Raw genomic sequence first — 23,106 nt, 5'->3', positions numbered from 1 at the left:
TTATTTATTATATTATAATTTATAATTTTGTTTTTTAAAAAATGTCATACCCGGGATGCCTATTAAACTCTGGTTTGGTCAGATTTAAGTGAGTTATTTCTAAAAATTACAGACCTACAATATAAAACGCCAAATTTCCTTGCAAATAATGGTACCGCTTTCAGCATGTTTTTTCTGAAAGAATCATACCGCCAGGGAGGTTAAGAACCACTTTATGGTTGTTATTTCGATAGCTGTGTCCTTGTCTGGCTTTTCTAAATACATTTTAGACCTGGAAAGTAAAAAAAACACAACACATGACTTTGCCTGGATATTAACATAAATTGATAAAGACATTTAACAAAAAACAGTAATTTTTTTAAGTAGAAAAGCAATTGAGATGTATTTAATTTGTTTTTACCCAAACAAATCATGCAGTACTTTTGAGAGTGTCTCCACCACTGCAATACAGACACTCATGCAAGGTAGTTTTCGGTGCATTCTGACGAAATGCATTTTTAGTAGGAGTAGACAAGAGCATTCATAAGAAACCACACAAACTTGATGAGAATGTTCTATTCCAATACAGATTGTAAGCTCCTAATCTGAATGGTGGATGGCAGGGGTAGGCAACCTTTTGAGCATAGCATGCCAAAAAATATTATCAAAGAAATTAAGAGTGTCTGTTATATATAAAAAAAATGTTAACTTCACAATAACCAAAATAATTTTTTATAAAGTAAATGCTGTAAAAGGCTTGAATAGTAAGAAATTAACATTGAGCTTTTAAAGAGCAATGGTAAAGTAAAGTACTGTACACATGTGCTGCAAGGTATGCACGGTAAGGCTGAAAGCTGGAAATAAAGTGAGGTAATAGCGGTGATCCTAATAAAGTTCTCTCAGATTAGGCCCAGTTCCTGCACTTTCACACCTCAGTTCACCCCAATTCCTGCACCTTTGCACTTTGGGTCACCCCAATTCCTGCACTTTCACACCTCAGATCACCCAAATTCCTTCACCATCACACCTCAGATCACCCCAATTCCTGCCATCACACCTCAGATCACCCCAATTTCCGCACCATCACACCTCAAATCACCCCAAATTCTGCATCATCACACCTCAGATCACCCCAATTCCTGCACCATCACACCTCAGATCACCCCAATTCCTGCACCATCACACCTCAGATCACCCCAATTCCTGCATCATTACACCTCAGATCACCCCAATTCCTGCACCATCACACCTCAGATGAACCCAATTCCTGCATCATCACACCTCAGATCACCCCAATTCCTGCACCATCACACCTCAGATTACCCCAATTCCTGCACCTCCATACCTCAAATCACCCTAATTCCTGCACTTTCACACCATAGATCAGGCCAATTCCCGCACTTTATCAGCTCAGATCATCCCAATTCCTGCAGCTTGACAGCTTAGATCATCCCAATTCCTGCACCTTCACACCTCAAATCACCCCAATTCCTGTACCTTCACACCTCAGATCAGCTCCAATTAATGCACCTTCAAACCTCAGATCACCCTAATTCATGCACCGTCATACCACCGATCAGTCCTCTATTCCTCCTGCACCTTGACACCTCAGATCACTGCAGTTCCTGCACCTTGACACTTTAGATCACCCTAATTCATGCACAGTCAAACCTCAGATCAGCCCCAATTACTGCATCTTCATCCCACCTCAATTTCTGCAACTTGACACCTCAGATCAGCCATATTCATGCACCTTCAAACCTCAGAGCAACCCCAATTCCTGCACCTTCACATCTCAGACCAGTCACAATTCCTGCATCTTTACACCTAAATTCCTTCACACCTCAAATCAACTCCCACACCTTCACACCCCAAATGAGACCAATTCAGATTCCTGAACCTTGATACCTTAGATCACCAAAATTCCTGCACCTCCGCACCTCAGATCAGCCCAGTTCCTGCACCTTCAAACCTCCGACCAGTCTCAACTCCTGCACCTTCACACCTCAGATTATTGAATTTTCTGGTCTCTCACACCTCGGCTCTGCCAAATTCATGCACCCTTACACTTCAAATTATTGCAATTTCTGCACCTTCACACTTCGGATCACCCCAATTCCTGCACCTTAATATCTCCGGTCATTGTGATTCCTGCACCTTGACATCTCGGAACACCCTAATTCCCACACCTTCATACCTCAGATTACTGCAATTTCTGCACCTTGACACCTCAGATCACCCCAATTCCTGTACCTTCACACCTCAGATCACCTCAATTCCTGTACCTTCACACCCCAGATCAACCCCAATTACTGCACCTTCATACCTTATATTACTATAATTTCTGCATTTTTACACCACAGATCAGTTTAAATTACTCCACCTTTACACTCCAGATCACCCCAATACCTGCACCTTTACACCGCAGATCACCCCAATTCCTGCACCTTCACACCCCAGATCACTGCAATTCCTGCACCTTAATACCTCAGATCAAACTTAATTCCTAAACATCCACATCTCCAATCACTGTACCCCCTATGCACTTCTGGACCAGCACTGCACCCCCTTTCTCATCTGCCCAACCACTGTACCCCCCTTTCTTATCTGCCTCACCACTTTCCCCTCTTTCGCATCTGCCCCACTGCTGTACACTGTTCCATACCGCTCATCTGTTCTGGGCATTGCACCTTCCAGTCGCTTCTACCCTGCACTGCACCTCCCAGTCGCTCGTATCTCACACTGCATCTCCCACTCATCTGTATCCAACACTGAGCCGCCTCTTTTTTTTTTCTCTGCTCCGCTGTCACTTCCAGCACTTCCTGGCGGTAGTTCATGTGGCTGTGCTCTCTGGGGGGCAAGAACTGGCTTTATGTGGCAGAAAGAAAGAGAAAAAAAATTACATGTGCCACACTAGGTCAGCGGAAACCAGCGCACCTCACTGAAAAAGGCAGCATGTGCCTTCTCTGGCACGCGTTACGGGAGTTGCCGACCCTGGCTTATAGCTTACTATGGAGGGCTCAGCAGACTACATCCAACTTTATTTATTTTTTAAACTCTATACCTCAAAGAACATTCTACCCATAAGTGGGAGGCATGTATATGGCATGTAGGCTTTATATAGGCTGAAAGTATCACATGACTGTGTAGCTCTCTTTTGGGGGCGGCTAAGAGAAATGGTCCTTCCCAAACAGGATATTATGCTAAACCAGTAGGTAAATAAGACAACCAGAACCTTCACTAAGTGGAAGAGTGGGTTTAATAATAAAGTTGAAAGTGACTCCACCCAGGACAAGGCCTCATCAGTAATCTAAACAAAGTAATTGGGAGCAAAAGAACTACTGCAACCTGAATATAACATTAACCATATAGATGTACAACAATATAGAAATAATACAAGCTTTATAAACATTGTAAAAAAGAGATTAATGATATTACATACATACAATGTACAATCAGCAAAGGGCCTGATGGGAATCCTGTTCAAATTGCACACATATACCCAGGTATATACAGTTGCTATTAGCGATACCTCCAGCAGGGCCGCCATCAGGAATTATGGGGCCCCTTACACAGCTTCAGGCATGGGCCCCCTGGAGCAGAGAACCAGGGGGGGGGGGGAATTGAGAAGCGGGGGGGGGGCCCTTTACAAAAAAAAGAAGGAATAAAGAAAAATATATATGAAAAAGGGGGGTAGCCATCCGGGGCCCTGGGGACCTATGGGCCCTTTAATAAAAAATAAATAAATATATATATATAAATACATTTTTTTTTTATAAAAAGAAAATACAAAAAAAGGGGGGTTGCCATCCGGGACCTCTGGGCCCTTTAATAAAAATAAAAAAAATAAACCTCTGGGCCCTTTAATAAAAAAAGAGGGGGGTTGCCACATGGGGCCCTGGGTACCTCTGAGTACTTTAATAAAAATATATATTTTAAAACCTCAAAAAAAATATGACCCTTTAATAAAAAATTAAATAAAAATATTTAAAAAAAAATATTTTTTTTTTATAAAAAATAAATAAAAAAAGGGGGGTTGCCATCTGGGGCCCTGGGGGCCTCTGGGCCCCTGGGGACCTCTGGGCCCCTTACAGGTGTACTGCCTGTACTCCCCTGATGGCGGCTCTGACCTCCAGATGAATTTTGCAGCAAATTCTATTTTCAGGGGCCCCTGAGGATGATTCGGTATCTGTCTTTTTGTCAGAGACCCGAAGACAAGATCAGTGGTTACAGGGGTATCCTCCAACTGTTTCACTAGTCTGACTAGCCTGGAATGGAACTTCTCACCGGCAAGAACTGTGGTGTGGCACTGAAACTCAGAATCAGCCCATCTACTCTGCGCTTTAGTCCCTCCCTAGTAGTTTATAAAATAACAAGAGCGATATATAAACTCTATTTCAATAAACAGGTTAACTTACTAATATACAGCAAAGTGGCCAAACATACATACACAGGCACAGACTTAGCTACCTGGTACTGTGTATGTAAAATAGTAACAAAGACAGGTCAGAGATATTCTGTCTGTCAAAATAAGTTTTAAATATACACTCAGCATCTGCAGTTAATTTATTAAATCATAAGAATACATGCATAATAGTCTCTTCTGTTCCAGGATTTAGCAGCATGGACAAAACATTTGTCTGAGACTTTCTCTCTTCACTTCCTCCTTCTGAGGTTTCAAAGCCAACAACCAGGGGCAGGAAGTGCAAACATTTACAGGCATTTACAAATTCAGACAGATCCCTGCAACTGATTCTCATTCTCTTTTCTTTTATTATTCCAGGCTGCTCTCCAGGTAGGTGGCCATGGAGAGAGGCTTCACCAGTGCAGGGAAGTGACTTTGTTGACGTACAAGGCCATCCCCATGCAGGTTGATGGAGAACCATGCCGTCTTGCCCCCTCCCTTATCCGAATATCCCTAAGGAACCAAGCAAACATGGTACAGAAGAGCAAAAGAAGGACGTCAATGCCCTTACTTAATGAGTGAGTCACAGCGCTGCCTCTGGAAGCTGTTCAGAATGACATTGTGGGTTCTGCTGATTAAATTAAGTGAAATTAAGAAAAAGCAGGCTGTTGGTTATGCAATTACCGTATATTATATATATATATATATATATATATATACACACACACACTATATTGTCAAAAGTATTGAGACACCTGCCTTTATATGCACATGAACATGAATGGCATCCCAATCTTAGTCCGTAGGGTTCAAAATTGAGTTGGCCCACCCTCTGCAGCCATGACAGCTTTAACTCTTCTGGAAAGGCTGTCCACAAGGTTTAGGAGTGTGTCTAATGTTTGACCATACTTCCAGAAGCACATTTGTAAGGTCAGGTACTGATGTTGGATGAGAAGGCCTGGCTCGCAGTCTCTGATATATTTCATTCCAAAGGTGTTCTATCGGGTTGAGGTCAGGCCCTGGGCTGCTTTAGCTTATTCTGTGTTAGTAAAAGATGATTTGCGCTTTTCTGTCTGTTACAGCGTGATGAATGTGCTTACTCCATTATGAACGGTAGTTTTATCAGAACGAGCGCTCCCATCTCATAACTTGCTTCTGAGCATGCGTGGGTTTTTAACGTCGTTTTAGCCCACACACGATCATTTTTTACAACCCGAAAAACAACATAGTTTAAAACGTTGTTAAAAAATGCAGCATGTTCGGAAATTTATTTTGTAGTTTTTCAGAACCCGAAAAATTATGTGAAGCCCACACACCATCATTTTAAATGACATTTTTTTAAACCAACGTTTTTTAATGCCGAAAAATTATCGCGTGTACGCGGCATTAGGCTGCAGCATACCCAGACATTTTGGACAATTTCATCCTCCCACCTTTGTGGGAACAGTTTGGGGATGGCCTTTTCCTGTTCCAACATGACTGCACACCAGTGCACAAAGCAAGGTCCATAAAGACATTGATGAGCGAGTTTGGGGTGGAGGAACTTGACTGACCTGCACAAAGTCCAGATCTCAACCTGATAGAACACCTTTGGGATGAATGAAAGCGGAGACTGCAAGCCAGGCCTTCTCATTCACATCAGTGCCTGACCTCACAAATGCCCTCCTGGAAGAATGGTCAAACATTCCCATAGACACACTCCTAAACCTTGTGAACAGCCTTCCTAGAAGTGCTGAAGCTGTTATAGTTGCAAAGGATGAGCCAACTCAATATTGAACCCCAAGGATTGGGATGCCATTAAAGTTTATGTGCATGTAAAGGCAGGCATTCCCATATTGACAATAATATATATATATATGTTACAGAGGATCCCAGGGTGCTTTGGATTAGCTAAAGAGACCAGAGTCAACACAAGACTACTCAGATTATCACTCTGGCTGATTTATACATTTTATTTTGAGGTACTGAGCACTGTAAACAAAATGTGGGGGTCCCCCCTGAGGATCGGAAACCAGTCAGAGTGGTTTCTTATATAGTGATCATATCTAGGCTGAAGACTTAATTGAGAAAAATTAAAGTCTTCAGCCTGCAGATAAACACTGCCATCTTCATGCTGCAGTGTTCATCTGCATTTTATTTAATACACTTTCACTACTACAAATACTAATAAAACAGTTCAAAGATAAAGCAGTATATATATATACTGTTGAGCCTCGGATTACGAACATAATCCGTTCCAGGAGTATGCTCGTAATCCAAAGTACTTGCATATGAAAGCGAGTTTTCCCATTGAAGTCAATGGTAACGAAAATAATTTGTTCCGCTTTGACTTTAATGGGATACAATACCGAATGCGGCCAGAGGTGTGGGGGCACCAGAGAGCGCCGAAAAGGCCCGAGGACACTTTGGCTCGTTTCCTGCGCCCCCGTACCTCAGGCCAAATGAGATACTGCAGGCCAATGTTCGGCTTTTCTCGGCTCCTGCACCCCTGTACCTCAGGCTAAATGAGGTACTGCAGGCCTGCTTTTGGCTCCGCTCGGCTTCTGCACCCTCCGTACCTCTGCCCAAATGAGGTACTGCAGGCCTATTTAGCTTTAGTCAACACTTGCAAACCGAGTCAGAATTCAAATAAAAAAAAGTTGCTCACAAATCAAAACGCTCTCAAACCAAGTTACTCTTAAACCAAGGTTCCACTGTATATATATAAAATTATTTAAGTGTGCAAATTAGCCCTAGTGTTAGTTTTTAAGTTAATGACACATTCGGACCCTGACAAATTTGGTCTGGGCATCTAGGTATCAACAATGAAAAGGATTAAATGATGGCAGACAGATAAACATGTGAAAATAACTGCTCATTCAAAAGCAAAATATAAAATATTAATATGCAATATAGACATCCAATCATTGAGTAAACTCCCAGTGCAGTAATCAACAATCTTTACTGCCTGTCCTCTTCCTGTCTCTGGACTTCCAGCACTGCAATGAAAGAAGAGATATTTTACCGTTAACATTGCCTCTAACATGATCTGTGAATTGGGTAGAGCCGGATCAGCCACGGGTTTCTCTCCCCAATTCACAAATCTTGTTATAATCAGTAAAAGGACTTGGTGCAATCAGTGAAAGACCTTTTCTCAATGGAGAGGGCAGGAGGGGGCATGTCCCAATTGGACTATCTGTACTGCCTGAAGACCCAAAGCTGGTATGTAAAGTCAAAGACAGGTAGAGGACAGCCATCCCTACAATGAAGATTTTTCCAGGATCCAGCTATATGCATGACATATTTTATTACAGGTAAATAATGTGACCATACCTGTGGATTTTTTTTTTAGCTTTAAATAAAACATATGTCAAATCATTGTTCAACAAAACCTTTATACCTTAAAGTAGAATATTATTATATTATTGTGCAACTCTAATGCTGCGCAGTATTAGATCTACTACTGGTATATCTAAGTAAGGTAGCCTTTCACAATCAGTGGATTCTGGCCACTTATTCAATTTTTCACATACTGCTATGGACATCTAAATTGTTTACATATATGGCACAGATTCTGTTTTTTTACTTGGATCGTACCTTGATGTCGCAATTTACCATCTGGGTAGCAGTTGTCTGAATCCCTTGATGGGTTTCTATTTAGGCCGAATTTTCCTTAACAATTTATTCTGCAAATATAATGAAGCTGTTAATGAGATCTTCTATTTTCTAATTTGCTTTCATTTGGCAGAAAGATTTATGAGCCATAGAGAAGAATTAACATGTTATTGCAACTGTCCTTCTCCAAAAAGTCAATGCACCCCATTTAATTAAGTTGAGAGACTGCAGATTGCTAGAGAACCTCAGTCACTTAGTTTTAAGATTTCATATTATGGGTTTTAATCTAAAGGGCTACTATAGACTTTCTACAAAAAGTGTTTAATTTCTTAGGAAAAAAGCAAATGGTAATTTTTTCAAGCTGTAAAAACTCACTGAAACCCTCAAAAAAAAAAATGTGAAACATGTCTCTGCAAATGAAATCTTTGTGGTTTTTCACCATCAGTTTTCACGCATGTATGGTGTGAACGAGTCCTAAAAAAACCTGTCACATGACACTAAAAATAGGTATTGCTAATTGGTATCGGCGAGTACTTGAGAAAAAGGATTAGTACTCGTACTCGGTCTTAGAAAACTGGTATTGGTGCATCCCTAGTTTGCATTGTGTAAGATATTCAGTAGCTGGATTGCGCACCGTCTGTTGCATCTCTCCAGGAGGCTGGGTATTAAAGCTAAACCTCAGGCCACAGCTAAATGAACAGATGAAATACCTTTAAGGAAGCTGTTTTACCTTTCAAATGATTTGTTTTTCTCTCATGAAATTCACAAAGCTTTGCCACACAGCACAGCCCTGTCTGGCAGGGCATGAGGCTGGATTCACACCTATGCATTTTTAGTGCTTTTTGCATTTTGCAGATTTGCACTACAGAACGTGTTCCATAGGAAACCATGGTAAATGGACTGTAGTGCAAATCTGCAAAATGCAAAAAGCACTGAAACCGCATAGTGTGAATCCAGCCTAATACCGCGTACACACAATCGAAATTTAAGATGGAAAAAGTCAGACTGATTTTTTCCATCGGAAATTCCGACCGTGTGTAAGCCCCATCGGAAATTCCGATTAATTCCAATCGGAGTTAAATATAGAACATGTTCTATTTTACTCCAATGGAATTTGTCGGAATTCCAATGTGCTTTTGGCCGGGCAAAAGCCTGATCGTGTGTACAAGGCATAAGACTTGATTTCTGTCTTCTGCAATTAATAACCCCTTTAGATCTTGTCCCCTTACCCCATCATGTTAAAGGAGAAGCACTCATCTCCGTATCACTCTGCTATTTCCCACAACATGTTACTTGCTAGTTCGCTCCCAGTGCTGCTTTTCCCACTCAGTCTGAGCTCTGCTATACAGTGGACTGCAAGAGGCTGATACCAGGTCAAATTTAGGTGCTTACTCCGTTTGCATAAAAACACACATTAAACAATGTATTAATGAATACAGATCTGCATTAATATGTGTCTTTTATATCTGGAAAAAATGGGGGAGAACACTGTGCTAAACAAAAAAGTGTGAATGCTGCCGGTACCAAAAAATGTAGATACAAAATTCAGGAAATGTGTTAAAAAATGAGGTACAGCGCAAAAACATTATATGTGAAAAATTAGTGATGACACCAAAAAAGAAAAAAATGAATGCATAAAATGATACCCAAAAAATAAACCACAACCTAACGTGATTAATATAAATTGTGTACATAAACTAGAAACAGGGTAAGTGAATACCAATCTGTTAGTAGCCAAGGAAATATGAATAATCAATCCAAGAATGGGACATTTAAACAATTAAATAAAAGTGAATGGAAATGTCCATAAATGAGTTCCAAGTGTAATAGAAATGAAACATGAATCCAAAGTCTTCTTATAATAAGTGATGTGACATCAGAGATTAAACCTCCTTCCACCAAGTGAGCACCCGAGTGAGAGAGATGTAGTCTCCTTACCAGATACTAAGACCACAAACAGGCGGTCAGACCAGGCACAGGGTTTTTAAAGTCTCCCAAAAAAGACTTGTGGCTGGAGCTGGTTCAGATGTGCTGAATCAAACGCTGCTAGGGATCTCAGGTAAAAAACAGAAAAAAAGGCCCATAGTGTAGACTGCGACACAAAATTTTAATATAGAATGGTAATGCACTTACAGAGGCTGGATGTAATGCGTGCGCGATATACAATGTATCTCATGCGTTGTGCAGTAGAATCTTGGCGTCTCCTCTCGTTCCCTCTCCTGTATCAGTCTCTCGTTCCGAAGAGCATAATGACGTCGGGACACAAGCCACACCTACGCATTTCGTCATATGCTGAAGAGAGGCTGGAAAGGGAAACACAATCTGTGGGTGCGGGATCATTTGGAGTGCCTGGGGATCCAGGACTGATAGCTGATCACCGAATACCAGGAAGTAGAGGAGGGGAGTCACCAGTTCTGTGAGGAGAAGACAGAAACTGTGAGGGAAGGAGAACACTCTTGAGGTGGCCTCAAATGAATAGGGAATAAGTTTAAGGGCATACGTGATGACAGGGAGGCAGCAGCCAATCCCAGACGACATCAACATATGACGAAACGCGTAGGTGTGGCTTGCGTCCCAACGTCATCACGCTCTTCGGAACGAGAGATTGATACAGGAGAGGGAACGAGAGGAGACACCGAGATTCTACTGCACAACGCATGAGATACATTGTATATCGCACACGCATTTCATCCAGCCTCTGTAAGTGCATTACCATTCTATATTAAAATTTTGTGTCTAAGTCTACACTATGGGCCTTTTTTTCTGTTTTTTTACCTGAGATCCCAAGCAGTGTTTAATTCAGCACATCTGAACCAGCTCCAGCCACGAGTCTTTTTTGGGAGACTTTAAAAAACCTGTGCCTGTGCCTGTTTGTGGTCTTAGTATCTGGTAAGGAGACTACATCTCTCTCACTCGGGTGCTCACTTGGTGGAAGGAGGTTTAATCTCTGATGTCACATCACTTATTATAAGAAGACTTTGGATTCATTTTTCATTTCTATTACACTTGGGACTCATTTATGGACATTTCCATTCACTTTTATTTAATTGTTTAAATGTCACATTCTTGGATTGATTATTCATATTTCCTTGGCTACTAACAGATTGGTATTCACTTACCCTGTTTCAAGTATATGTACACAATTTATATTAATCACGTTAGGTTGTGGTTTATTTTTTGGGTATCATTTTATGCATAATTTTTTTTCTTTTTTGGTGTCATGATTGTCATCACTAATTTTTCACATATATTGTTTTTGCACTGTACCTCATTTTTTAACACATTTCCTGTCTTTTATATCTGTCTGGAGTTTAGCTTTAAATAAATTGACTTCCTTTGCAAAGTGTAGCAAGGCAGGTAAACTTTAATTTTCTCTTCTGATAACAGTTAGTCAGAACATAGACCTTACCTACATGCCTGTTCCTGCTGGGCTCTGTCCTGTATAACTGTGCATGCTGATCACTTCATCAGTTGTGTAACACACTCCTTTTGTCCCTGTTAAACTATTGTGTGTCTGTCTCTCCCTCTCTTTCTCTCTCTATCATGCGCCCTCACCGCTGGCTTTCCCCTTGTCTGTTTGTGCTGGCTTTGTGCTGTCTTGCACAGCACCCATAAAGTGCCCACCGCTGACCACCGACGCGTCTCCGCTCCCCCAGACTCCTTCACTGTGTAAGTATGTCACTCTGCTTTGTCATTATCGATGGGTTATCGAAATCGCTCCCCCACTTCCACAGCACTGCCCACTCCTTGCTGTGACTCACTTGTTTTCTTGCTTACTCCACATAGACTCATCATCACAGTGCCCCCACAAAGGGCTTTCTGTCCTTCCACTGTTATCTTCTCATGTTGCCTGCATGGTTTGAAAATATGCTTATTAAAGGGCCCTTTGACAAACTAGTTTGTATAAAAGTTACTCCTCTTAGGTAGAAAATAAGGTTTGTGAAAGAAACAAGGGCAGGTAGGTGCTACAAGTATTGTGCATAAAGAGTACCTGTCAACCACGTTTTAATCTTTTTAAAAGTAAAAGTCCTGTTTGGTTGCATGCTCCACAAGGTAACTGTTTGATATTGATGACAATGGATGCTATAATTATAGCAGTTATAGTTAAGGTCCTTTTCTGAAAACAATGAAGAAAATGGGACTTTCTTTGCAGCACTCAATTACAACCAAAATGTATATATAAGCATCATATACATTTGTTATTAACAGTCTGTTAAAATGAATTCGGACAATTGTCTATGTTTTAAGAAAGATATGTTTTAGTAAATACATTAAAATACAAATCTAATTAATTGACCACCTATAACATAATAGGTAAACCACTTTGACACACAAGTTTGCCTTTTTTTACACTTATAATATTATCATTCAACGCTTTTCGTGGAATAGCTCTGCTTTTTCAGAGTCAAGATGCAGAACAGTTTCCAAGCAGTTTGCAGTCAGTGGTCTTAATGCTCATTTAAAATAAATAGCATACTACATTATAGAAAAGATATATGAAATCAAAATATAACCATACTATAAGAAAAATAATGATTTACAATACACCTTAAAGCGGAAGTAAACCCTGATGGGTTTTACTTCCTCTTTTGCTACATGAACAGCCTGCAAATGTAAAGCATAATGGGCTAGTATGCATTGCATGCGCACGAGAGCCGCAATTCACGGCACAGGCTGGGGAAGAAACGGCACTTATTTTTGTTTCTTCCCCGCGCATGCGCCGTTAACATATCGCACGTTTAGGAGATATTTCCACTACCTAAAGGTAAGCCGTATTCTAGGTTTACCTATAGGTAGAAGTAGTCAAAGCAGTTTACAACCACTTTAAAATATCTATATTATACATTCAAATTGTATTAAATAAATAATATTGTGTTTGCAGGGCTGAACTGGGACAAAAATTTGGCCCTGGACTTCATCCAGACCAGCCCACTTTAATTTTGCAAACACGCACAAAAACAATATATAAACTATACGCAATTATGCAAAAAAAGGGTAGGGTAGTATACAGACAGGCTAGGGTAGTATGCAGACAGGCTGGTGCAATGGGGAACTCTGATGTAAGGTGATCACCATAGCCCCCTCTTTACATCAAATCTGCAGCATCAGAGTTCACAGTGTAAGGGCAGGGCAAGGGGGAGTTCTGCAGACTCTAATTTAAAGGGGAACTCTGTGGACTGTGGTGTAAAGGGAAACTCTGATGTGGGAGTTGGTCACCAGAACCCCTCTCCTTACATCAGCATACACTATGGTAAGGGGGGACACTAATGTAAGAGCGGAGTGAGGACACTGATACAAGAGGGAACTTTTATATTAGTGCTTCCCCTTTCTTATGGTGCCTACTCCCTTCTTACATCAGTGTCCCCTGCAGATTATTTTCAGCAGGTGGCAGTGACAGGGCAGTATGTCTGTGGCATGGAGCTGTCATGCAATGCACTAGCCTAAAGTTTCTTGTGCAGTCCAGGGCAATGGATCCTCTTCTCCCCCCCGCTTCCCCTCTTTGCAGATTGTTTTAAATTTGTGGAAAAGGTGCCTTTACCTGCAGCGGGTCAGCGAACGGCCCTGCCTCCTCCGAGCCAAGCCGAGCTGAGTCGAGCCCTTCAGTGGACTGCCCCGCCCTCATAGCCAAGCTGAGACGACCCCCTCAGTGGACCGCCCCCCGAGCCAAGCTGAGCTCTTTAGTGGACTGCCTCACCCCCTGAGCCGAGCGTAGATGTGGAATGAACCAAGCAGCCTGGGGAGAGGAGAGAGAGTGGGTGGATTGACACAGGAGGGTAAATGACAGTGGCTGGATCGACACAGGAGCTTACCTTGTTCCTGTCCATCGAAAATTACGGACCGGACAGGGACAAGAGCAAAGCTCCCTGGGCCAAGATATAGCACTGGCCCACTGAGCCATCGGCCCACCGGGAAACTCTCGGTAGTCCCGGTGGCCAGTACATGTCTGGTTCTTAGTCACTGGGGGGCAGAGACTAACAACACAATGTATTGTGGCTTCACCCCTGATCTGGACAACTTGGCACTTCTGGTCTAAAGCCCCATACACACTATCAGTTTTCCTGCTGGTTTTCTCTTCAGGTTTACCAAAACCATGTAGTACAATCACCTGCCTGATTGCATTCAAATTGAAACGCTTAAGGTTTGACCTCATATTAGATGGTTTTGGTAAACCTGAAGAGAAAACCATCAGGAAAACTGATAGTGTGTATGGGGCTTCAGACATTTCCATCTCTGCAGTTTCTTTAAAGTTGGTGACTACCAAACATCATAAAGCGCATCATATATATTTATTAGTATAAAAAATCTGTTAAAATGCATTCAGACAAATGCACATGTTCCATAAAAGAGCTGTTTTGGTACATTAAATAGGCAATATGTTTCATTGACCACCTATGACATAAAACATGGACTACTTTAACATGCAAGTAAGATTGCTTTTCTATCACTACATATAATATTAGGATTCAAGGTTTCCTGGAACAGGCCCGCTTTTTCAGGACCAAGAAAGAGAATAGTTTCCAAGCAGCGGTAGTCTTTATGCTCGTGTAAAATAAATACCAAACTGCATAATAGATAAATGTAAGAAAAAAAACATAATATAACAAATACAATGATTTACAATGCATATTGCATTACATGATACTTACAAACTGTACCAAATAAAATTGCATTGTTAGTCTTTGGTGCAGAGAGTAACAATGAGATGTTACAAGCTGCAGAGTTTCTTTCTGTTTGGTAGTATAAAGTTTAAGACATTGGTGATGCTTTATTGGAATTAATTATACAATCCAGGAGAAATAGATTTCTCCTCTGTAGCAATCAATCTGCACACTGATTGTTTTGTATGTGAAACACACATACTTCCCTTCCAATTTTTTATCACTTTAATGAAAACTTTTTGGTTCGCCAACTTAAACCTAATTGCAATTGTGGTCATATATTGTCTATGACTGCCTTTTATAATTTAGTTTCTCTTTTTAGAGTATTACTTTTTGTAATAACTCCTCAAGGTGATGTTGCCATATTTGTCTTATCGCCGTTTTCCAGTGACGGAGATTATCTTTTGTCTGACATATTTCTGAAAGACTTATGGCGCTCTTGTGATTTATTTCCCTCGCAGTCCACATTCAGTGCCCGATCGGCTGCGTATCCGAGTGAATCGAATCCGCCTGCACGAGTACGAGGGACTGAATTACGACAAGGACAAGCTCAGAGAAGCCTGTAAGTTAATAAGTAAATCTCCGTTTTGACTTTCAATGAAAATGCTTCAAGCAACACTGTTGAATGTTTGTGTAGCTATCCAGAGAAATAAAGACCAACACCAGGCAGATAATAAAAGACCATCATTTAATCCAGATATTCAGCAAAAAAATACATAAATAAATGTATAATTGTATTTTTAAATACAGATAGTATTAAGCGTCTGAATCTGTGTTATTAGCTGTGCTGTCTTGCATGGTGCTGTCAGTTTAACATCAGGAGTTTGCTGACAGGAGGGAAGAACCAAGCAGTGACCACTTCAGTGCTCCTTCTCAGTCCAAGTAGCAGAATGGGGATGGGTTTCTGACCAAGCTGTATTGTATTGTGCATGCACAGCTCAGTGTACTTCCTAATGAAGACTGCGAGCAGGCAGGTAGGTTTATTTTATTGCAGAAGAGACATCCTTGAAGTTACAAACAATAGCGAGCATGTAGGTGGAGAGTTGAGTCATGGAGCCCATGACTTCTAGGGGGGGGGGGGGTTGCCAGAGTCAAGTATTCAAGCAAAAGGAATGATAGCAGTCCCTGTAAGTCCTACACTTTCCTACCCTGCTTCCCTAAGGGTTTGTTGACATGTGTGGAAGCCAACCACTGAAAAGTGATCTGCGGTGGATTGCTTTTCAGAGGCCTTTGACTGTACTACAGTGACTTCCAGCTTCCACAGGGATCCCATAGGTATGCAAGACAGGACCATTGCAGTTATTCAAAAATAATCGTACCTAAAATTAAGCTTTTATTTCACTCCTTATGTGGCCAATTCTGCTTTTCATATAGGTAACAAATATTGAATCCACTATATGTAGTAGCTTTGTAAGTGGAAAAACACCTGTGCAATCACCAATCCTGGTTCTGTGAAGTTGTTCTAGCTGCTGCACACACTGTCATGTGTTCCCATACCCACAGCTATTATTCTCACTAAAGTGCTGCGCAGCACTTTGTGTGTTTTCTTAATTGACCTATATACAATATTTAATGTCCCAAATAATACCCAAAAGTATTAAAAATTATAATTTAGAACTTGCATGCTGGAAATCATATACACTTTTAACAATATAAGAAAATATACATCATCAACTACATACAGTATACAGCACCCCTCTTTAAAAATACATCCTATGAGTATGTGTGAAATAAATGATATAGTCCAAAAATCTTCACAAGTCCCTCCTGTGATCATACAAATTTCAAACTCCACTGGTGATTTATGCATGCTCCCCCACCTTCCACAATATGCTATTACCTCCAATTATGACCTACATATATATAAAAAATAGGTCAATATGTGCCTTCCCCTTTAAGGGACGTAATCCTCCCGGGTCTTCTAGATGGGACAATCCACTTCCAGATATAGATTGGAACCACGCTTGTTGTTATGGAATCCTACTCATAAATATATTTTTTATACGGACATTCCCATCTTTTCCACCTAATGGCTCAAAAAAAAAAGTGTTTTTCGCTAAAATCAACTCATTCATTTTTAAAACCATTAACCTCCCTGGTGGTATGATTCTTTCAGAAAAAACATGCTGAAAGCGGTACCATTATTTGCAAGGAAATTTGGCGTTTTATATTGTAGGCCTGTAATTTTTTGAAATAACTCACTTAAATCTGACCAAACAAGATTCTAATAGGCATCCCGGGTATGAAATTTTTTTAAAAACAAAATGATAAATTATAATATAATAAATAATTATAAATAATTATAACAGATAATAATATAATTATAATAAAAATTATTCAATAATGTAATCAAATCAAAATCACTGAAATTTGCTCAGTTGCAGAATTGTTGCTGTCATTATTATTTTTTTTTTATGACGAATTTCCCCACAAATCGCTATCGCACAATTCTGCAAGTGATTATAATTTATTATCGCTGTTTTTTAGCTGATCTAAAACTATTTTTGACATAAAGGGACACTTTTGGTTGCTATGGACAATCTACAGTTTGCAGGGAGAAAGAAACGTTTTTATTATATAAAATGACATGCATGACACAGGACAGACCACTAGGGACAAGGGGGTGTGTTTTTTTTACATACAGTACTGTAATCTATAAGATTACAGTATACTGTATGTAAAGTGTTTGTTTACTTTTTTGAATTTGGCGCCGTTCTCCGTCCCCGTGCGTCGTAACGTCGCAGGGAACGGAGATCGGCGGCACAGGAGGAGGCTGTGTGAATCGAGCGAGGTCCCGCTCGCTCACACAGCGCGGTGGCATCGCTGGATCCAGGGACAAGGTAAGTAAACCATGCCTGTGGATCTAGCGAGGCAAGCCCGAGTCTGACTCGGGGTTACCGCTCGCAGCAGGAAAATCTAACCCCGAGTCAGACTCGGGAATACCGCCAGGCAGGTTAAATGTACTTCCATTAAAATCACTTCTTTTCAGAAAGTTCTTGCCACCACAGCTGCAGTGATTTTTAAACTTGCTGTACAGTAATTAATCACAACATTAGTCACAGGCCACTTTTTCGTTTTCAGTGCCTTGATAACTTAATGGGGTTGTAAAGCTTTTTGTTTTTTCACCTTAATGCATCCTATGCATTAAGGTGAAAAAACACCTTGCACTCTCGGGCCTCCCAGCCCTCCCGTTTTTCTTATCTGAGCCACAAAACTCCGTGGGCACAATCCTGCAATGCTTTCCCCCAGCTTGAGGTGGCTCCTCATTGGAGATTGATAGCAGCACAGTCATTGGCTCCCGCTGCTGTCAATCAAGTCAATGATGCGATGCACCGGGGGGCGGGGCTGAGTGATACACTTGGCGGCTATGACCGCTACTTTAACACATGGGAGCGCGCCCGCAAGCTAACCCCCTTGGGAGAGTGCTTCCCAGAAGTAGGTTAGCTCTTGTGGGGAGGAGCCGAGACAGTCGCCGAGGGACCCCAGAAGACATGAATTAGGGCCACTCTGTGCAAAACGAACTGCACAGTGGAGGTAAGTATGGTATGTTTCTTATTTAAATTAAAAAAAAAAAACTTTTAACTGAAAATCACAGGGCCAAACAACAATTTTATGCCATTTTTTTTAAGACAAATAGAGCTTTCTTTTGGTGGTTTAATAACCACTAGAATTTTTATTTATACTATATAAAGGAAAAACTAAAATGTTGCAAAAATAAATCCACCAGTGTTGTGGGACTGTTTGGGAATGAGATGTTTAACCACTTGCCAACCAGCCATTATACCAGCTGTCATTATACTGTGGCAGGTCGGCCGTTCCTGCAAATCGGTGTAGCTATATGTCGGCTCTTTAAACAGCTATAGCAGGCATGCCCACTGCACGGCAGGCAAGCTGATGCGCGTGGCCGCGATGTCCGCTGGCCACTTGTGATCGCTCCACAGAGAGGCAGAACGGGGATCTGTCAATGTAAACAAACAGATTACCATTCTGTCAGGGGTATATAGATAGATCGTCTGTTCCTAGTGGTTAGGAACAGCGATCTCTCTCCTTCTCCAGTCAGTACACTGCCCCCACAAAAACACCTCCCAGGGAACACATTTAATCCCTTTAACGCCCCCTAGTGTAAACCCCTTCCCTACCAGTGATATTTACACATTAATCAGTGGCCATTTCTTGGCATTTCTAATATTTAATTTTTTTACTAGTAATGGCGGTGATCAGCGATTTTTAGCGGGACTGCAACATTGCGGCGGACAAATCGGAAACTTTTTTTGGACCATTAACATTTATACAGCGATCAGAGCTAAAAATAGCCACTGATTACTATATAAATGTCACAGGCAGGGAAGGGGTTAACACTAGGGGGCGATCAAGGGGTTAAGTGTTCACTAGGGAGGTGTTTCTAACTGTGGAGGCACTGTATACTGACTGGAGAAGGAGACAGATCGCTGTTCCTAATCACTAGAAACAGACAATCTGTCTATCCTCCTGACAGAACGGGAATCTGTCTGTTTAAAAACCTTGTTTCTGTTCTGCTTCATTACTATCTGTATGTACACGGGGACATTTAATTAAATACTTTAGCTTTGCTTAGTGTCATTAGATCTTTCTGCTCCTCTTATCTTTGTGTAAAGCCCTGTACACACGGCCGGGAATCCCGTCAGAAAAAAAACATTGGTTTTCCTGACAGAATTCCTGTCAAGCTTGTCTTGCAAAGCCGTGCATACAGACGGCCATTCAAAAGAACCGCCGTTCTTTTAAATGGCAAGAACGTGGTGACGTCATTGACTACGACGAGCCGGCGCTCATCACATTCGATGCTGTCGCCGCCATCTTGCTACACCCTACACTACCCTTGTATGCTACAGCGCATGTGTCGAAGTCTCATCGAGCATGCGCGGGTTTACCTGGGGACAGGTAAGCATACTGACGAACGGTTTTCTTGGCAGGAAACACTCTGCCGAGAATCCCGATGAGAAAGTAGAGAGCAGGTTCTCTATTTTTCTCATCGGGACTCCGGGCAGTTTTCTCGACAAGAAAGCATACCATGCACGGTTTTCACGGCAAAAAGCTCTCCCAGCAGCTTTCTTGCCGAGAAAACCAGACGTGTGTACGAGGCTTCAGTGTGTAAATACCCATAGACATAGAATCAAATATGTCTCATCACAAGTAATAAAACATTAACAGCGCTGAATAGAACGTTAATTCACTTGAACAAAAAGTTCATGATCTGCTATGATAAAAGTTCAGAAACATAAATATAAATCAAAACCCCAATCATGTGACTCCTCTGAGTCTCTATAAAGTCTTATAAAAAATGCAGCACTGATAGATGTGGTAGCTTGAAAGTTCGCTTCGCTGATGTCAATGCTGGACAATAGTATGAACCATCCCAGGTGAAATCAGAGAATCCCGTTACTTGTGTGCCCCTTAGGTTATTCTACCCACCAGCCCTCTGCTCAATATAGCATTGAACACTCCTCTCGTCCAATAGATCATCAGCCTCTCGCCTCCAGATCCCTGCTTCTGGATTTCAGGCATTGTTCACACTACTCCAGTGTTTCTCAATTCCAGTCCTCAGGCCCCCCCAACAGGTCAGGTTTTCAGGATTTCCATTATTTTGCACAGGTGATTTGATCAGTTTCACTGCCTTAGTAATCACCACAGCCTTTTCATCTGAGGGAAATCCTGAAAACCTGACCTGTTGGGGGGGCCCGAGGACTGGAATTGAGAAACACTGCACTACTCCAACACAAGTAGTATGACTTCCGATCTGACTTTGCCCTGTGTGAGGGATTAGCTCGGTAGCGGGGTGTGTGACCCCTTGGATGGGTTCACCACACACTGAATTTATACAGACTGACAGTCGAAGACGGTTAAAAACAAAGTTTTTGGTTTATTTTTCCATCTTGCTGGAAAACAATTGCAAGCATCCAAACAGCATAAACAAAATCAAACATAAAATAAACCCTAGCCACTCTGGGTGTCTACCTTCCACACAGGAACCTATCTATGGAGTCTGGCTCAGCCTAGCGCTGGGCAGACAGTGCTGGTCGTACAGCACAAAACAATAGTCTTTTGATTTTTTTCACACAGAAAAATCACTCCTCTCCTCACCTCCTCAGAAGACTTTCAGTACTGCTCTCTTTCCTCACAAAGACTCAGGATGCAGCAAATTAGTGGTAATCCTCTGGATTACTTATAGAGGCCTTAATTGCCTCATTCTGAACAGCTGAAGTCTTCCAATGCCCTCCAACCTTTCCTGGCTCTTTCTCGCAGCCGACGCCTAATAATGATTGGTGTATTGTCTAACAAGTCAGAAATGTATGTCCCGTCTTGGACAACACCCACAGATTTACCTGACTTCCTGTCACACCTGCCATAGACATAGGATGTTCACTGCATGCCTCAACCATGTTTTCTTATCCTGAAAAGGATTTTCTTGCTGCAGTCTTTCATCAAAGATGCTAAATGCATTTCTTGATAATGCGGCTAGACACTTAAACGATAATCTAATGTAATAAACTCATGAGTGTGTGGCAGCACGTACAATGAGCGAATAATATCCAAAAATTAGTTTCACTACTTAACATTCTGATAGACTAAAGGCTGAGGTCATTCTGTGCATGCGTTGCTGCTGTATGAATGACTCGTGGGATATGTAAATGTGAATAGAGTGTAATCAGTTACACATTTTGGCCTTGAGCGGTCAATAAGGTCCATTTACATCTCATACTGTACGTATGTAAACGTTATAGAAACAGATACATACACCATATGGACAACTTTTTACACAGGTTCTTGCTGCCGGAAGCATCCCGCGTAATATCAAATTGTTGAGTGAATAATAGTACCTACAATAATAATAGTAACTGGAAATCAAAAATAGTTTTTCTTTAATTTCATATTCTAAAAAGCAATCCAATGTATAACTCCGCCAAACGCTAAATCGATGCATAAACAATAATTCAAATATACAGTAATAAGATAAGAGACTTGTTGTGTTGCTTATAATCTTTTGGCCAAATGCCATACAGTGCTCGCCGCTGGAACACTTTATTTAAATCATCCAGCCCAGCAGGCTCCCTTGCGTGTGTCAGTTGTAACACGTATGCGTAAAGTTTTCGTGAAATCTGTCACCCATAAATCACAGGGCCATCTCTTCTCATGTATCATGCATGAAATGTATAGCGCTCCAATCCAGGCAGCGGTAATAAATTCAGAGCATTGCGGGCTCAGTCAGCACTAAACGAGCACAGAACAATGGTCACACTTTCCTGAACAGGTACTGCTGCGGAGAGACTGAACACATAATAGAGATTTAAACCCTCAGGAAAGTTCCATTACTCTCCCACTCCCTCCCCACAGCCATACGAAACTTAATTGCTTTGTAGCATGTACCAAACTCAGCTGGGGCACTGGTTTCTCCGCAGGCTGCCAGTGTTTGTCACATAATGAAGTCCCACTATGGGTGACGGTGCAAGTCATTAATCAACACGGCTGATAACAGTTTAATAGAGTCTTGTTCATCTCCTGTACTCATTATTCATAGCGAGTTGAGAGCTACCAGCGTGGCTGTTTTTTTTAATATATATATATTTTTTTTCTTCAGCAGAGGTGAGGCTGCGGGACTCTTGTGCAATTACATGGGATCCTTGTAACAGATTCTGTGTCATACAGATGCTGGGCTTTCCTGTACCTTTTGATTAACAATAAAAAAAGTGCGGAAGTGATTTCTCTTCCTTGGCTTGCCATTTTTTTACATTTACAGATTACTGTACTATTTATTTTAAATTCATTAATTTGGATTCCAAATAAATTAGTATTCACCGACCAAAAATCTTTGTTGACCATTCTAATTGTTATATATTAGATTTCTGTATCTCCTTTATATATATATATATATATATATATATATATATATATATATATATATATATATATATATATATATATATATATATATATATATATATATAAATTGTTCACAGATTCTCTTAGTATGTCTTGTTTGTATCTTTGTTTTAGATGCATTGTTCCAGCCATTTTGGGCTATATAAATCATATAGGTCAATCCTCAAATGCTCTTAATTTCATCTTTTCATTACTTTTATAAGTCTGCAAAAATAAAATTCCTGACTTGTCACAATATCGTAAAACACTTTCACTTAAGGAAAATCAACCTTTTAGCATCACTATGCTGCAGGCAGGAGGAAGCATTTCCTTAGTCTCCCTTCCCCCTAATGATCGAACTGAAACATTGTAGCTTTGTAGCAAGTCACAAGGTGAGGGGCTGTTCTTTGTCAAACGTTTTTGATGGTGACCCTAGATAATGCCTGTACAAAGATGGTACCTTCCTTCTAAATAAAAAAGCAGATGAGGGTGTTTTAAAGGAGGAGTACTGTAATCTCTGTGAGAGGGGATAAATACCTGGAAGTGTTACACTTTGTTCACATAGAGAGAGATAAT

General features: G+C 41.0%; 1 protein-coding gene across 11 annotated transcripts in view; it reads left to right on the top strand.

Moving 5' to 3' along the window:
* Positions 1 to 23,106, top strand: part of DGKI (diacylglycerol kinase iota) — a 483,473-nt gene that overhangs the window by 338,318 nt on the left and 122,049 nt on the right. For 8 of the 11 annotated variants that reach the window (XM_040345697.1, XM_040345695.1, XM_040345698.1 and 5 more), the window contains 3 exons: positions 4,763 to 4,962; positions 11,585 to 11,647; positions 15,099 to 15,199. In XM_040345697.1, coding sequence (XP_040201631.1) covers positions 4,763 to 4,962; positions 11,585 to 11,647; positions 15,099 to 15,199 — 364 coding nt within the window. The remainder of the gene's footprint in view (positions 1 to 4,762; positions 4,963 to 11,584; positions 11,648 to 15,098; positions 15,200 to 23,106) is intronic. The other 3 variants (XM_040345694.1, XM_040345699.1, XM_040345693.1) reach the window with 1 other exon arrangement.

Source organism: Rana temporaria, chromosome 3, assembly GCF_905171775.1.
Source record: "Rana temporaria chromosome 3, aRanTem1.1, whole genome shotgun sequence".
In the NCBI taxonomy this organism is placed as follows: domain Eukaryota; kingdom Metazoa; phylum Chordata; class Amphibia; order Anura; family Ranidae; genus Rana; species Rana temporaria.
This window is presented reverse-complemented; position numbering and strand designations above follow the sequence as displayed.